This window comes from Pangasianodon hypophthalmus, chromosome 2 (genome assembly GCF_027358585.1).
Source record: "Pangasianodon hypophthalmus isolate fPanHyp1 chromosome 2, fPanHyp1.pri, whole genome shotgun sequence".
Classification (NCBI taxonomy): Eukaryota; Metazoa; Chordata; class Actinopteri; order Siluriformes; family Pangasiidae; genus Pangasianodon; species Pangasianodon hypophthalmus.
Window position 1 is genome coordinate 32707097 of NC_069711.1, and position 17681 is coordinate 32724777.

The window sequence follows — 17681 nt, forward strand, 5'->3', positions numbered from 1 at the left end:
AAATTTTATTAATTTATTAATGAATTAATGTTTTGTCCATTTATAGTTACATCTAATGTTGTATAGCGTTCCCCCACCAGCCTCGCTTGTTTTCTCTCTCATGAAGTTATTTAAAAAAAAAACTCAGCTTGTCACAAAGCGTAAACTCCTCTGTCCTGAAGCTGTCAGAAAACCTAGTTACAGCTTTACCTCTGACACTGGAGACTCCTTCCATACATGTTAAATAAACATCTCCTGACTCCGGCCAATCAGGATCTAGGATTCGGCAGGAATCCGGCAGGAAGCAAAAATATTGCCTTTACTAATTTACTTGTGTGAAAGTTAAAATAATCAAATCCTTTAATGTACAATTTTTTTTAAAGTACTTGAAGAGATTTTCTTGAACTCCACCGAGACGGAAGTTAACACCAGGAGTCTCAGATTTCTCACGCAGGGTTATACAGAACCCTCTGGCCTCATCCTGGACCCCTCACCTTCCTAGAACCGCCACTGTTACACCTCGAGAACATCTCTGCATGTTTCTCTCCATCCTGCGGTCAGATATGAAAGAAAGTACGCCATTTATTATAATAATAACAATTATTCGTATTTAAAATAATAATAATAAATGGCTCTGTTTAAGGATCCGTAGAGCTCTCTGTGATGAAATGAGGTAGCAGTAGGGAAGCTAGGTGCAAGCTAACGCTCTACTGTCTTTCCCCCTTTTTAAAAAAAACACAAAAAAGCTGTCCAGCTGCTAAATTAGCGCTAAGCTAACTCCAGATGCACTGACTGCTTCCCGTCTGACCCGCTCACCAACACCTGTCGCTTCTCCTTTTGTGTTGCGTATCGCTGTTCTGTAACACACGTTCACATGACTGTAAACCCCATCCTGGCCATGGCATTGTGAATGAATGAGTGTGTGTGTGTGTGTGTGTGTGTGTGCGCGCGTTTGGCTGTCTCTCCCTCGATCTGTGCAACATGCTACACCACGCTGATCACTGTCGTCTCGTCTCTGCTCGATCTCCCCTGTTTTCTCTCTTGCACTCTTTTTTTTTTTCCACTTCCCGAAATGATGATTGCGATGTTTCTCTGATTTCAGGAGAGGGAGAGGAGGAGGCAGCACGTAATGCTGATGAAGGCTGTGGAAGCCCGCAAAAAAGCTGAGGTATGCATGTTGAAAAAGAAATGTACAAAAACGAACCTCTACTCCATTCTCTTAGCAGTTCTCGACTAAGTTTGAAATATTCTCCAGCATCCTACATCTTCGTGATTAATTTTGCGTCTGCCTTTTGGAATTGCGCAGCGTCTCACACACATCTCCGTCCGTTTCCGCTGGAAATGAAACCCGACTGCGGGCTGCCGTTTGGCCGACTCTTCATCTGAACTTAACCTCCATCTCTCTCGCTCTTTCTCTTTTTTCTGTCTCAGGAGCGTGAACGCCTCAAGCAGGAGAAGCGCGATGAGAAGCGCCTCAACAAAGAGCGCAAGCTGGAGCTGCGCCGCCTCGAACTGGAAATGCTGCGAGAGATGAAGAAGCCCAACGAGGACATGTGCTTAACTGATCACAAGGTAAACTCACTCACGTGTCCTGGTCTGTGGACCGGAATCTCACACACACACACACACACACACACACACACACACACACAAATACTCAAAGTCCTGACATCCAAAGCTGAAAGTTTTAAGTAAGTACATAAAGGAATAAATCACCTCGGAGCATGCTGTTATAGGAAAATAATCAGCAGTGGTGTGGAGTCACTGTTTAAATCACGAAGTTAATTATTTTCCTATAACAGCACTTCCTGAAAGTGTTTCATTCCTCTTATCCCACAGCTATCATTCAATGATTGGAATGTTTTTAAATTTATAAAAGAATGACACGTCATACATTTTATCCATTTATGGTTGCATTTGCAGTTACATTATAGCAGCTATAAACAGTTGTTTCTTCACCAGGTTCTGCTTTTTCTCTCTCTTGAAATTAATAAGGGGAAAAAAACCTGCAGCCCGTCGTCTTTCGTTACCAAGTTTACTACAAAGCGTAAACTCCTCTGTCCCGAAGATGCCGGAAAGCGTAACCTTACAAATCGCTGACGCTGGAGACTCCTTCCTAAATGTTAAACAAACGTCTGGTTATTTAAAACTTTACCGTATTAGCACTTACACGTGCTATACACATCCCTGTGAATGAGCTGTTACTATAGTAAACGATAACGTATCAGAATGAGCGCATTAATATGAACATGTGCTTTACAACTGCACTACTGTCAGAGCTGCTGCTCTAGACCATTAATCAACACCTTCTGACCAATCAGAATCCGCTGTGTGAAATCCTTAACAAATATCATGAATACACTTCTCGTGTGACATTTATCAATCATTATTTAAAGAGCTCGTACTTTACGTCTCACTTTACAGGTTTTACACATTTTTAGTGGAAAAATGAGTTTCGGCTCCGTCCTCTCACTTGTTTGCAGCCATTTGTTAGGCTCCGCCCCCTCAAACCATTACATTCGAGATGATTCAGTCAAAACACTTTCGATGTATGACTCTCCATTATGGATTATATATCTATTACAAAGACCAGAAAATAACTACACACACAGACACGATTGTGGTGCTTGTAGTGCTTTTAGTGTCTAATGTATACACACACACACACGCTACCAGGAGACTCCCTGTGTGTGTGATGTGTCCATTTCCTTAAATATAAATTATATTGCTATTAAATGCAGTACAAAATTGATTATGTATATTCCTGCCACTTTAATATACACTGTACTGTTGTGTTGCTGTAATATCAGTGTCACATCCGTTGCTAAGTGAACAGAACAGGAGAGTTAAGTACCCTAAGTACCCTGAAGCTATTAGAGTATATAAATCATGAACAATTGCTCCGATACCCCATCATCATCAATTAAGCCTTAATGAGTCATACTCGGGTTTTTTTTTTCTTTTTTTTCCAGTTTCGGTTCGATTCAGTTTCCCAGAAATTCTCTCAAATCCAGGCTTTTAAACAGAGCTATCAGGTTCATGTTTTCCTGGAGGATCAGTCAGGAGGGGGGGAAAAAAGGGCTACTTAATGCTTACGTACTGTCTGTAAGAGCATTAGGTCATCAGTAACACCTTTCAGAAGCAGGAAGATGACAGACAGAAACGCTGACACCGTGTGGTCATAGCAGAGCGCCGCATCATCATGCTTACGGTTTATGACTCGAGTGAAATCACTGGTAGAAATGAGACGCTAGGAGAAGTCTGTAGGATCTGCGGCGCAAAACTACCAAGGCATGTCACGTACTTGTCTTTGATTAAAGGGTCCTTGATAAAAAATAGTTAAAAATGAGTTACAAAGCGCCTGGCTGCGGCATAATTACGCCATGTTTTTGTGCCAGTGGGGATTAGATATAAATATAACAACTTTGGGTCTTGGAGGAAAAAAAAAGGAAAAATGGGGAAAAAATGTGTGTCCATAGATATATGGAATGAGTTTGGAGTGATATATGTACAGCTTTAAGAATCGATAGGTTTGTAATTAATAATAATAATAATAATAATAATAATAATAAAGAAGATGAAGAAGATTTATTGATTGATTTATTGAGTGATTTATTAATTGATTGTAAATTTGTACGTTATTAGAGAATGTTTACAACATTTTTCATTATTAACACGTTATCGCTTTAACTATTTTGTGATAAACCTTTGTGAAACCTGACACACTCAGTGTCTTGGTGGTATAAAATAAATTTGTCTTCTTAAGTTTGTTCTAAAGATATGCAAACTTTGCTACTCACCTGTATCTCTCTCTCTCTCTCTCTCTCTCTCTCTCTCGCTCTCTCTCTGTCTGTCTGTCTCTCGCTCTCTCACACACAGCCTCTGCCGAAGTTCTCTCGCATCGCGGGTCTGGTGCTGCCGGGGCAGGTGTTCTCTGACTGCCTGATGGTGGTGCAGTTCCTGCGCAGCTTTGGGAAGGTGCTGGGTATGGAGCAGAGCGAGGTTCCCACGCTGGGCGTGCTGCAGGAGGGTCTCCTCAACCTGGGCAACAGCATGGGTCAGGTGCAGGACCTGCTGGTGCGCCTGCTCTCCTCGGCCGTGTGCGACCCGGGACTGCCTCCAGGGCACAGGGTGAGAGATCCGCACACACACACACACACACACACACACACACACACACACGTCCAGTATCAAAAATATTCATATCATATCTATAGACATAATGAATAATGACAAACCATTTATGTTAATTTACAAAACATACATTTAACATATAGTAAACATATATATATATATATATATATATATATATATATATATATATATATATATATATATATATAAATAAAACATATAGTTTGTGTTACATATATTTTATATCATATATCATACATATGTTAACTTTCTAATTGGCACTTTGATCAGTAGTTAATCATTATTATTATTATTTAAAAAAAACTCACTGTTGCTCTTGTGTTGCAAAAAACACATTAATATGGTTTGTTTTCTTTGATGTAGCTTGTTTATATTCTCTAGGTAATGCAGTTGGAGCGATGTTTCTGTCCACTGTTGTTTTTTTTCCAGCTTATTTTTTTTTCTTTAAAACTTTTTGCTGTTGTCGTGATTGTTGTCATGAGCTGCATCTCAAATCTAAAACTCTGACATTACATTCAAAAGAATTTACTAATCTGGAAAATCCAGAAGACTGGTACGCAAAACAGACTTTTGGGTAGGTTTGAAGACTTCAGAGTGTTTTTTAAAATTCAAACACTACCTGTAATACTGAAACCGGTACTCAGTGCAGAATAGTAGATAAGTATGCATTTTGAGACACAGTGCTAGTTTGTTAGTCAGTTGTGGACACAGTGTCAGATGGTGCTATACTGCCCCCACTGTTTATGTTGGTATTGCACCATGTGGGCAAATAGAGCTAATTTCTAAGGACATCCACAAGCAATGCTCCAGACAACCACAGGACATGTGTAGCAGGCATCTTGTGTTAAAAGCCCTTGTCCTCCACAGGCCAAGTCCATCCTGGGTGATCATCTGACCAATGTGGGTCTGAACCGGGACAATGTGTCAGAGGTGCTGCAGCAGTACATGGAGGCGCACTGTGCTCAGACGGAGCTGGCCGACGTGGCCCTGAGTCTGAAGACCAAAGCCTTCCAAGCACACACACCCATGCAGAAAGCCTCGGTGCTCGCCTTCCTGGTCAACGAGCTGGCCTGCAGCAAGAGCGTGGTCAGGTACAGCTATGGGCTAGAGCAGAGTGAAAACCACCTGCTTAGTTTTGTAGCACTGCTTTAAATATTCATTCAGAAATCAGACCGTGTAAGGAGGTTAAGAGAGAGGTTTAGGTCTAGGATTATTAATTATTAATGGCGCCTTTGCATTTCGTATGCTACAGAGAGTGACAGCACAGACTAGTCAGCATGTTTTAGCATTTATTCAAAATCACACAGGTGTCTTATTATGTAACTGAGATCTCTCTCTCTCTCTCTCTCTCTCTCTCTCTCTCGCTCTCTCTCTCTGTGTTTTCATGCCCAGTGAGATTGATAAGAGCCTGGACCAAATGAACGTACTGAGGAAAGACGAGTGTATCGTGGAGGGAAAGCTCAAAAAGTGAGTGTCTTCAGTCTTTCACGAAAACTTAATAAAGGCAGATTTATCAAATATTTCTCATTATATTTGTTTCTAGGCATTTTTGCATTCGTCTTATTCTGTCAGCACATAATACTGCTTCTTTCTAGAAATATATGTTTAAGTAATAACCAAAAATATCTGACAATTGAGCAAGAAAATTTCAAGCTTCAACTTATTAAAAAATCTTATATTTGTTATAAAATAATCTCACTCATCTGTTTTTTTAATTTTGTGTACAGGCTGAAGAACATTCATGCGAAGCGCACAGGGAAGCGCGAAGCCACCGGAGGGGACGAGCCTCACGCCACAGGCACGCCAAGCGCCGGACACAAGCGCAAGAGAAAGGCTGGCGACAGCGATGACGATGAGGACGAAGACGAGGACAGCGACGAGGGTGTAGATGACGAGGATGAGGACGATGAAGAAGAGGTGAAGAAGGCAAAGAAAGTAGAGACGTGCGACGAGGTAAGAGTCGACATTCAACAGGAACTAAAGAACAGTTAATCACAAAATATTTTCAACCTGTCCTTCCTGTGATCATGTTTGGGTATTTATTGTGTGTGTGTGTCTGTCTGTCTGTGACTCAGGATGAAGGGGATCAAGCCACGAGCATAGAAGAGCTAGAGAAACAGATTGATAAATTATCGAAGGTAAACACACACACATGCACTCTGTATTAAACAAACACCTGCACACACTCGTGCTCACACACACACTCTCTTGTGCATTTGTGAGAGCAGCAGCAGAATCTGATCAGACGGAAGCTGTTCGAATCGTCTCACGCTTTGCGCTCCATGGGCTATGGACAGGACCGCTACCGCCGCCGCTATTGGGTTCTCCCGCAGTGCGGAGGGGTCTTCATCGAGGGAGTGGAGAGTGGAGAAGGTAACTGAGTGTAAACAGTCAGCTCACATACAGTTAGTGCCTCTTCCTCTGTAACATATAGTGTATGTTGTCTAAGAATAAAACAGTTATGTGAGGTGAACGCTTCTATACTTACTCAGATTTTTATTCCTCTTCCCTCCAAAGACTTTCACAAATCTCTTAGAGTTTTTTTTTTTAAATGCTTTTTCAGCATCATTATTTCTATTTTCAATCTTCAGCTGTTTTCCTGATTCTCGTTTACTCTTAACTTGACCTTACAGCAGACTGCTTGTGAGTTTGAATGCCTTAAATACCACTTTCGGTAAATGACTTGACAGTTTAAGTCATTAGGAATCTTAATGAGGAAAAGTTGAATTATCTAAAGCATGTTATTGAAGATGCTAATAATGACAACAGCACAGTAGACGTAGATCTGGTTGCTGTGATATTTAGGCTGTATGTTGTAACATTCAGGTACATTGATATTTTTTCCACCAGTCATAAACTAAGGGGGGTGCAAACTTTTGCACTCAACTGTATATATATTTACTCTAACTGATACTTGGTTTTCTTCACTTGATTAATATATTGTTCAATAATAAGTATGAACTGAGTAAACATGATCATTCAGTTTTTAAAATAAATTAAGTGAAGGTGAAACGGACAGAATTTTCGGCCATTTTGTTTCACGGAGCGTGTGATATACAGGAATCACTAAAACATGCATGAATGAAGGTCATCTGAAGCATACACATGCATCTCTTCACAGGTCCCGAGGAGCTGGAGAAGGAGCGAGAGAGGCTCCGCAACTTTGAGCCGGTGAGGATCAAGGAGGAGCCACAGGAAGAGGAGGAGGAGGAGGAGGAGGTGCAGGCGGAGGAGGCGCAGCAGCAGCCGGAGGTGCAGGTGCAGGCTCAGGTGAAGCAGGAGGAAGAGCAGCACGCTGAGAAGGAAGTGAAACAGGAAGATGAGAAGCCCTGCTCGCCGCCAAACAAACTCCAGGAGAAGGACGCTCAGCCGTTAGACTCCGCCTCCTGTCCTCTCAAGGAGCCTCCAGACCCACCTGGTGACCTCACGTCCCTTTGCCGTACTCCTGACAGCAGCATGATGACTGTCACCGCGGCAACCGCATCAGCATCATCTCCAACTCATTCTACCTCCAAGCCTACTGTACTGTGCAGCGCTCCTGCAGACTCTGTACCTCTCGTCGCTCAGTTTGGTGCTCCTCCTCCACAGTTCGGTGTTGCTCTGTCCCTACAGCATCATCAGCACCTCCTGGCCAACGATCAGCTCCTGCGGGTTTTAACGGAGCGCAGCGGCCATTGGTTCAGCCTTCTTCCCCGTTCTCCCTGCGACGACTCTTCCCTCGTCCAACCCACCACGCCGCTGCGTTCCTCAGCTCAGCCCAACAACGTGCAGCCCAGGAGCCCTCCTGCTCCTTCCTGCTCCCCTCACCAGCACCTCCAACCTCCGTCTGCCTCCAGCAGCCCCCTCAATGCTGCTCCTGACGGCCTGGGAAACCTCACCGTCTCCCCTCTGCAGGTAAGCAGCCCTCATATATGTCTACATGCGTATAAAATTAACGGTTTCCTACATTACCCACAATGCCGTTCGACTAGCTGCTGATAGTGGTGCAGTTGGATTTAGCCTTCGCTCCATCTTTACCCAAAGAAAGCAATGCAGTGGCGCTTTAGTCCTTTAGTCCGCCCAGCTCTCTCCCTACTCATCTGTACACTCTGTTCAAACAGCTCAGCTAATAATACAACTTTCATGCTAATACCGCCGTCATCTCGTAGCTCGCTTTCTAACCTAGCCGGGGCTCTGCTGTAACCTGCCGTCGTGTAGCTGCATTGCGTTCTGGGACTTTGAGTCCAGCATTTGCACCAACTTCTTTACTTCCATCTCTACTACTTCTACACTGGATTTTTTATTAATGTGACATCAGTGAAAAATGGTGAGTGAGCTCTGAAACACAGTGGAGGTTTACTTTAATGCGATAGGAGCGTTTATTCTGTATATAATTATAGATGCTGATTACAGTACAGGGGTTTATGTAAACATTTGTCTTCAATGATATGCTGAATGTCTCCCTTTGCCTGTAGGTAAAACCCGGTGGTGCTCTGCTGCCTTTGCCCATATGTGGATGGTCAGGTGGGATACTCAGCCCCAACCTGCCCATGTGCAGCAGCCCTATGCCCCTTTGCCCGCTCACTGAGGGCAGCGCCAGCCCCCTGCTGGCCCCTAGTGTCTCCACCAGCAAGAGCGGCTCTCCTGCGCCCCCTGGGGACAAACCGCCCTCTGCATCCTCGCCTGCTATAGATCTGCCACGAAACCATGACCAGCCCCAGCCACAGCCCATTCCAGAAGGTGAGACACACGCACACACACACAGTATGCACTACCTATGTTTCCAGAGAGCCTAATAATCTATTAGTACAAAAAATGTAACATGGCTGTTCATGCATAGTGTCAACAGACCAGATATACAGACGTTTCATTATGGTGTTGCTGTTTTGTGTGTGTGTGTGTGTGTGTGTGTGTGTGTGTGTGTGTTGCAGACATGCTGATGAGCTGGTGGAAGATAACGGACATGGAGGAACTGCAGGCCCTGATGAAGACGCTCCACAGCAGAGGCATCAGAGAGAGAGCGCTGCACAAACAGGTCCAGAAATCCATGGAGCTCATCACACAGACCTGCAACAAGAACAAAGAGGGTGAGTCCCTATAATATATACTTCATAATGTACACTTCATAATATACACTTCATAATGTACACTTCATAATGTACGCTTCGGCGAAAAGTAAATTTTTATTGACTCAAAGACTTGATAAAAACATGGCCTGCTTGAAATTTTAATGCCTTAATTGAGACTTAAAATAAACATGCTAATGTCATTAAACACCTTAATGAGGCAAATGAATGAATTAAAGTACATCGAGGAGGATGAAAACTTTTGAGCTTGTTAATAAGAATTTAGGTTCCAGTCAGAAAATTTCATTAAGTGAAAATAATTCTGTTTTGTAGAAAAACTTTACGCAAACTTTTGCACTTGACACTGTAGCTAGAAAAGTAATCTTGTAGTGGATAACATCATTTTCCTATAACAGCACGTGCCGAAGTGTCTTCTTCCTCTTATCGCACAGCAACTGGTCAACAATTAGAACAGTTGTTTATTAAAGAATGATATGTCATACTTTTTATCCATTTATAGTTTCTTTTAATTCTGTGGAACGTTTGCAAAAACAATTTAGTCCCCGCTATCACTTAGGTTATAGCAGCTATAGAGCTGGGAGGATGTAACACTTACAGGACATCTCCTGCTGTGTGTGTGTGTGTGTGTGTGTGTGTGTGTGTGTAGTAGCCGTGATGGAGGTGTCGGAGCTGGATGAGGGCCAGGTTTCCGTGGAGACGCTACAGGAGTGGTGCGTGGAGGAGCAGGCAATGGAGACGGACATCGCCTTACTACAGCAGGTGGAGGAGCTTGAACGCAGGGTCACTTCAGCCAGCCTACAGGTCAAGGTAAAAAAGAAAAGAGTATGTGTGTGTGTGTTTGATTTTAAATCAAAGAAGTAGTTCTTTAAAAGATCAGAGTGCTCCAATTTTACATTGTAGTGCTGTTTTAAGCATGCCATCGTCAACGTTTTTAAAATTCCCAAGAGTTAAAAATGGCTTACAAGCATTTCTACGCTGCTAAATATGCAAATTGAAAACTCTTTCTTATTCTTCTGCTGTTTGATATAGGCTAATATCACAAACGTATCTAGCCAGCTACTTAGTTAGCTTGCGTTCCTGGGATTTCAGTAGTTGAATCTCGATTTTCGTTGTCATACCCCAGGGCTGGATGCACCCGGAGCCCCAGTCGGAGAGGGAGGACCTGCTGTATTACGAGCACAAGCCCATTCCCAAGGCCTGCCCAGGGGCGGAGTCACAGGAGGAGCGGAGCTCGGAGAAAGGCCTGAGACGGCAGCCCAGCAACCCGCTGGACATCGCCGTGATGCGCCTGGCTGAGCTGGAGCGCCACATCGAGAGAAGGTACCTGAGGAGCCCCTTAGGGACAACCATCCAGATCAGGCTGGATAATGTGGGGACGGTCACTGTGCCCGCCCCCGCGCCATCCACTAGCGCTGGAGGGGAAGGGTAGGTCATCCACGCAGCCAGCCTTCATCTCTCTTTCTCTTCCTCTTGCTCCTCCTCCTCCTCCTCTTCCTCCTCCTCCCCTCTCTTCTGGCTGGGGCGGCTGTGCTTGTGGCGTGTGTGTGTTCACCCGGGGCCCAGTTTTTTCGAGGGGTTTCATGGTTTTCGGTTCAGATTTTAACACCTGAATTTGAGTTCTTTTCTGTTCTTGGCTGCATGTGTTCGATTTTTTTGGTCATTTGTGGAAAGGATTTCTCTCTGCTGTTGTTTCGTGAGAGCATGGTGCATTTTAACCATGGGGCTTCATTTTCTCTCCGAATGTTCACTGGAAGTTTTCATCATGCAGTCAGTGCCATTCCACAGGATGTGTGTGCTGTATTATAACAATCCCTATTTACTCCCGTTTTTTTGTCTATAGAGAACTATAATGATGGTTTGTCTTTAAGGCCAGTGTTATCCTCGATGCATAATTCAGTATCGACCTGTGAAATATTCAGGATATGCAAGCAACTGTTTCTCCATGTGGTGTGACATGTAGATTGCGACCATTGTGGTCATAAATCGCGTAATATGATCTCGTCATCTCAAATAATCGGAGTAAATATGTAGCCTGCTAATGTAGACGATCATCATGAGAATATACTTGGACTTTGTACCTAAGAAGTGTGTCAAATGTAACGCTAAACATTTTGTAGAGGGAATCATTAAAAATGCACGTGATAAGAAATGCCTGTAGGACATAAATATGATTTATTTTAGCTTGATTTATTACAATTATTGCTTGTAATTATTACATATTACTACTAATTTCACTTGGATAACATAAGAAGAACAGAAGTGTAATAATGCACACACAGCCGTTTATCAACATGATCAGTAAAGTTTAATGTTGAAAATCTTAGAAGGAGAACATAGCACAAATAATACATTTAACTGATCAAAAAACATAATATGGTTTCTGAACAATTAACAATGTACACTAGTGAAACTATAAAAAGAATAATGTACTGTTCTGTGCTAATGTGCTGAATCGTACCACAGTCGTGCAACAGTTAACATCAAGTATAATGCTGGCCTTAAACTCTAAATGTATGTATGTATCTGTATATATATGTGTGTGTGTGTCTGTGTGTGTGCGTGTGTGTGTGTGTGTGTGTGTGTGTGGATGTTTGTAACCCGTCTCTTTGTTGTTGTGTCTCTCAGGAGTGAGGAGGAGATCGCTCCGGGGATGAAGATGTGGAGGAAGGCTCTGAGCGAGGTGAGGAACTCGTCGCAGCTGGCCATGTGCCTGCAACAGCTGCAGAAGTCCATCGCCTGGGAGAGATCCATCATGAAAGTGGTGAGTGTGTGGTGTGTGTGTGTGTGTGTGTGTGTGTGTGTGTGAGAGAGAGAGAGAGAGAGAGAGAAATTTTGGACTCGGGTTTGGTGCCAACCTGTGCACCATGATGAAACAGTATTTTAAGCATGCACTAAGGTGTGTGTGTGTGTGTGTGTGTGTGTGTGTGTGTGTGTGTGTGTGTGTAGTACTGCCAGATCTGCCGTAAGGGGGATAATGAGGACTTACTGCTGCTGTGCGATGGCTGTGATAAGGGCTGTCACACCTACTGCCACAAGCCCAAGATCAACGCCATCCCTGAGGGAGACTGGTACTGCCCTGCCTGCATCTCCAAGGTAACCGCCTCTGCCTCCCGTCACGTTCAGAGCTCACACACACTCTGCTTGCAGAGCGTTCAGGGATGCAGTCTGGTCAAGAATTTTTCTTCCCTTTATATAACACTGAATAGTAAAAAGACTGAGAAAGTATACACGAGTCAAAACGTTTACAGATCTGACCTAATCAGTGGCACGTGCCATTTTTTACGTCTTTCTACCTCAGATTACATTTTATTATTACTCGTTTGGCAGACATTTTCATCGAGCTGCAAGCAGTCTGAGGCACGTTGAGGCAGAATTTGTAAGGAGTCAGGATTTTATACACAAAAATTGATGTATTTTTCTTCTAACCAAGGGTGAACACCCTGTACACTTCAGTGTGCCAATGTGTTAGCGGTAGAACAATCATTTCCCATCATACCTTGATGAAAACGGTGAGCGGTTTCCTGAATATGACTTGTGGAACATCAGAGAGGGTGAGAGAATGCTCCACCTGATTTTGGAGAGAGCTTAAACATTACAAAAGGCCGACATGAGATACTGAGAGCTGTTGTCTAGATTTAAAAAATAAAAACAGAATTGCCAGTATTTTGTCAGTAATGTGTGTTAATTCATATAAATATATTTGTGCTTTTTTTTTAATTGTAAAGCTCCTAATGCTCAGGTGGAGCCTGTAAGCATCCATTTGTAACTGTAACTGTGAACTGTTTTTTTAATTAATCAGTAAATTTTAATTCAGTTCACTTTGGTTTGTATAGACCATTTAACATTTAAACCTCAAATAAAACTCCGGTTTCCACACGATACGATACAGTTTCAAATCCTAAGGCATTCAGTATTTGACAATACCCCTGAATCTGATACGATTTAGTATCCTCTGATCGATATGTGACCGACTTTGTTCAGAATCTGGGGTAGGCCGAGGGTAAATTCTTGAAAGATGATGACATAGAGAAGGATTGTTTATAAAGCATCAGAGTTACGAGTAAATCACCTTGCTGGCCAGTTTAAAAATGTGAACGATTTTTTATGCACCAGTTGTCTGTCCTTTTTCGATAATTATCGACTTACAATGAATTTATGATGGATTCATTTTAATTGTTGCGTTTTAAATCTGTGCATCGATTGCAAATTGTTAAACCCCTTAGATCGTTACACCACTCGATTGTTTCGCCACTCGATCGTTACGCCACTCGATCGTTACACCACTCGATCGTTACACCACTCGATCGGCACCGCGCTGCCACAAAACAGTTGCCTTATAATGTTTGTGTGTGCATTTTTCAATTTTTTATAATTTTTTTTTGTATAAATGCTAGATTAGTCAGTACCTTACAAAAAAGAGAAAATTCAAAACTTTTTTAAAACAACTGAAACTCCCAGGAGACGCCTTCTCACTCTTACAACTGCATACCTTTCAAATGAATTTAACTGCAGTTACTGAATAATTTATCGTAGCTCCTGAATCATATGCTTTAACTAAGTAATAAGCTGGAACTTTATGAAACGAAGTCAGGCCATACGGACTGGAACGGGGAAGTTAATTTCCTTCACTGTCTGTCTTGCTGATTAAAGATGTGTGTGTGTGTGTGTGTGTGTGTGTGTGTGTCTGAGTGTCTGATAGTATACTTTGGGAAAGCTCCCACTTTGGCTTCAAAATGCAGACTAAGGGCTTATGAAATGAAGTGCAGGAATAAGTGTTTATGACTTCAGGGACTTGAGCGAGATCACGATTAACGATTGAACGCACTCTGAATTCCCCAGGCGAGCAACCAGTCCCCTAAGAACAAGAAGCCTCAGAGTCGTGTGCAGTCCGGCGGAGGGGGCAAGAAATCCTCAGAGACGGCCAAGAAGAACAAGAAGCAGCAGGAGGCGTGTGAGGAAGAGGAGGCAGGTGGAGGCAGCAGCACCAGCAACAGCAGCCCAAAGAAAACAGCCACGGCTTCCAGCCAGGCGAAAAAGAGCTCGCCCGTTCCTCCCGCTGCCAAACCCGAGAGCCCGGCCTGTGTCAAACGAGCCAAAACGGCCAGGGACAACAACCGCGACCTGGGCCTCTGCAGGTACCACATGCATTCACCATGGAAAAATAAATTAAAAAAAAGTATTTAAACTAGTTTATTGTTTAAATACAACAAAACTCAAGAGCTGAAGCTTAAAACAAGCTTACTATATTAATAATGTAAAATACTTCTAATAATCCGCCTGTTGTTATTGTTGTTATTGTTATTTAATATTTGAAATTATATTTATATTTAGTCAAATATTTGTGCTATATTGCCTGTAATATTAAAGAATGTCCTGGACTTTCAGGAGGTTTCAGAATTAAAGGAAAAATATTAAAGACAAGAAAAATGGAAGACTTATTAACTCATGATGCTTTATTAAAAGCTGTACTTGTAGTTTAAACTAATTATGCTTTCAGATAAATGCCTGAGAAACAGTGCTGACAAATATGTACATTTTATGGCATGAGTGCTTAGAGTGACCCAAATCTCAGCCACAAACATTTCTCGATTTCCTTACACCTATTCTTTACTGATTTCCTATCAATAAAAGTAGTTCAGACGTGTAAGGGTAGTGTGTGTAGAGCATTAGTCTGTTAGCTGCATGTTTTCTGAAATCTGTTCCTCTTGTGAAGGATTCTCTTGGCTGAACTGGAGCGCCATCAGGACGCCTGGCCCTTCCTCACACCCGTCAACCTCAAATCGGTCCCCGGATACCGGAAAGTCATCAAAAAACCCATGGACTTCTCCACCATCCGCGAGAAGCTCGTCAGCAGCCAGTGAGTCTCTGTTACATCCTCTGTCGTAGTGATGGCCTACTTTAGTGATTCAGTTCTTCTGAGCTCAGTCAGTGTAGGAATGTTCTGATTCATTTGAGTCACCAGTCGGAGAGTAGTGTGGAAAAACTGCAGGTTGAGGAAAATCACAGAATCATTACGAATCAATTTGGCCGGTTTGTTAAAATGAATCATTCACAAATAAGGAATCGTTTGCACTCGATCAGTGTTTAAGTGGATTTTTGACTCAGCTGACCCCAATTTTGTTTGTTTGTTTATTTATTTATTTATTTTAGGTATCAGAACCTCGAGACTTTCATCATCGACGTCAACCTGGTGTTTGACAACTGCGAAAAGTTCAACGAGGACAACTCGGACATCGGCCGCGCAGGACACAACATGAGGAAGTTCTTTGAGAAGAGGTGGACCGAGCTCCTGAAGCAGACTAACTGATCCACTCGAAGCGACCGCGCGCCGCTTTTTCCAAACCCCTCAACATGGAGCTCGGATCAGAACCGGCCAGAATTTTCCTCCCAGCAAAGCAAAACGCCGTTCTCAAACCTGAACATGTCACACACAGACACACACACACATATATACACACAACACCCCAAAGAGACACAGGACAGAGGGTGTCTTTGTGCAATATCATTTCCTTGTAGAAAAGAGTAATCGCACTGAAATCTTCAACCGTCTGAGCTGTATCTAGGAGAAAACACACACAAAAAAACACTTTCCACTACCTGTAAATATCATCATTTTGTTTCTTCTGTTGTTTTTTTTTTACTTTATCGTTAATATTATAGTGAATGTATTTAATTTTTTTTAAATGATTATTTATGACAAAAAAAAAGGTCCATTCTTCATTTTCTATGAAAAGGAAGAAACAGCGCAAACTGCTTTAAAAAAAATCGAATGGAATGTTTATTTGTATGTGTGTTTTTTTTTTGTTTGTTTGTTTGTTTTTTTAAAAAAAATTTTTCCTCTCCAAATATGAAACGAAGCCAAGAAAAGAAAGGAACCTGTTTACACACTCCGGGCCGTTCGACATCGGAGTTTTCCCCTCGTACACACACACACACACACACACACACACACACACACACACACACAGATGAGCAGTGGTTTCCACCCCCACACACACAAACAAAAAAAAAAAAAAGAAAAGAAAAAAAGTGTATATACTGTCTGTTCATACCGATATATATATCGAGTCTTGTTTGGAATGATGTGTACATATGGTTTCAAACATTGGATATTGTTCATGCCTTAGACCGATTGTAGCATTTAATTTTAGTCTTAAAGTGACTTATTATTATTATTATTATTATTATTATTATTATTATTGACACATTTATTGGTTGTACAGTATACACATATCTTCTACAAACACTGTGGTCTCCTTAATCTTGGTAGTGCCTGCCCTTCTGAACAGGGTGTAGGGAAGTATTTTTTTTGTTTGTTTGTTTGTTTTGGTTTGTTTTTATGATTTTTTTTTTTAAAAAGAAAAAAAAAAAAAGAAACACCCCCTGGCTTCCTCCGCACGCTGGCATATATACTGTACAACACGAGTGTGTATCCCCATGTGAGAACTGTTGGGAGTAGGCTTCAGCACCACACACACACACGCAGCGGGCTTTCGGTAACCACTATGGCCACGTCCCAAACCGCATAACTCCTGCTTCACCGTGGCTTTGTTCTAAATCACGTCATTCTTTACAGCAGTACGCCAAAACAGTGCTCAGAGAACACGACTGCGAGTGGCGTACTGGTTTATCATACTACTTAGCAGGATAAGTACTTAGCGTGCGGTTTGGGACGCAGCCTGTGTCTGAGTCTCCTCCTCCTCTTGCTCCTCTTCCTCCTCCCCCAACATCCCTGTGAGTCTTGGCCACTGGAGGCAGCTAGAACACAGTTTTTTTGTACCCGAGTCAGAGTACTTGAAGTTATTTTATTTAAAGCTATTGTGGGAAACAAAATGGTAGCGTTCTTTTTGTAGGAGCATTATTTTTCACTAGTGTGTATGTGTGCGTGTATGTATGTGTGTATGTATGTGTGTGTATGTGTGTGTGTGCGCGTGTGTGAGTGTGAGTGTGTGTGGCACGGACCTATTAAAAGGATGTTTTTAAAGTCATCTTACTGCTTCTTGGTGTTTTTTTTTTTCACTGTAATAATCTGAGTGCAGAGACATGGACAGTAAATGTAGTTACTTTTCAGCTCCATCTTTTACTCCTCTTATTCCAAGAAATCATAAACTCCTCCATCCTGAAGACTTCCCCGTGCTCGTTACAAAGCTCTGACACTGGAGACTCCTTCCAGAAAGGTTAAATAAACATCTCCTTACAGAATACTACACCATATCAACCATTTCTGTGTGAATGAGCTGTTGCTATAGAAACGATAAGGTATAAGAACAAGCTCTTTAATATAAACCCGAGAATCGCAGCTACACTACTATCAGAGCTGCTGTTCTAGAAAATTAATTAACACCTTCTGACCAATCATTGTTATATAAAAGTATTAGTCTTATTAGAATAATTGATCATTAAATAACAACAACTATTATTATTATTATTATTATTGTTAGTAGTAGTAGTAGTAGAAGTATATTTTTTAGTATATTTGTA

General features: G+C 42.1%; 1 protein-coding gene across 12 annotated transcripts in view; it reads left to right on the forward strand.

Annotated features, from left to right (window-relative positions):
* baz2ba (bromodomain adjacent to zinc finger domain, 2Ba) overlaps window positions 1-17188 on the forward strand; it is a 92296-nt gene extending 75108 nt beyond the window's left edge. For 6 of the 12 annotated variants that reach the window (XM_026933108.3, XM_026933110.3, XM_026933111.3 and 3 more), the window contains 18 exons: window positions 1082-1147; window positions 1411-1551; window positions 3859-4110; window positions 5002-5225; window positions 5527-5601; window positions 5862-6087; window positions 6210-6272; window positions 6363-6507; window positions 7256-8028; window positions 8589-8853; window positions 9045-9200; window positions 9847-10007; window positions 10324-10625; window positions 11826-11961; window positions 12147-12293; window positions 14040-14335; window positions 14914-15057; window positions 15351-17188. In XM_026933108.3, the coding sequence (XP_026788909.2) occupies window positions 1082-1147; window positions 1411-1551; window positions 3859-4110; window positions 5002-5225; window positions 5527-5601; window positions 5862-6087; window positions 6210-6272; window positions 6363-6507; window positions 7256-8028; window positions 8589-8853; window positions 9045-9200; window positions 9847-10007; window positions 10324-10625; window positions 11826-11961; window positions 12147-12293; window positions 14040-14335; window positions 14914-15057; window positions 15351-15507 (3729 nt within the window). In that variant the 3' untranslated portion in view covers window positions 15508-17188. The remainder of the gene's footprint in view (window positions 1-1081; window positions 1148-1410; window positions 1552-3858; window positions 4111-5001; window positions 5226-5526; window positions 5602-5861; window positions 6088-6209; window positions 6273-6362; window positions 6508-7255; window positions 8029-8588; window positions 8854-9044; window positions 9201-9846; window positions 10008-10323; window positions 10626-11825; window positions 11962-12146; window positions 12294-14039; window positions 14336-14913; window positions 15058-15350) is intronic. The other 6 variants (XM_026933113.3, XM_053232170.1, XM_026933118.3 and 3 more) reach the window with 2 other exon arrangements.
* Window positions 17189-17681: the final 493 nt, after the last annotated feature.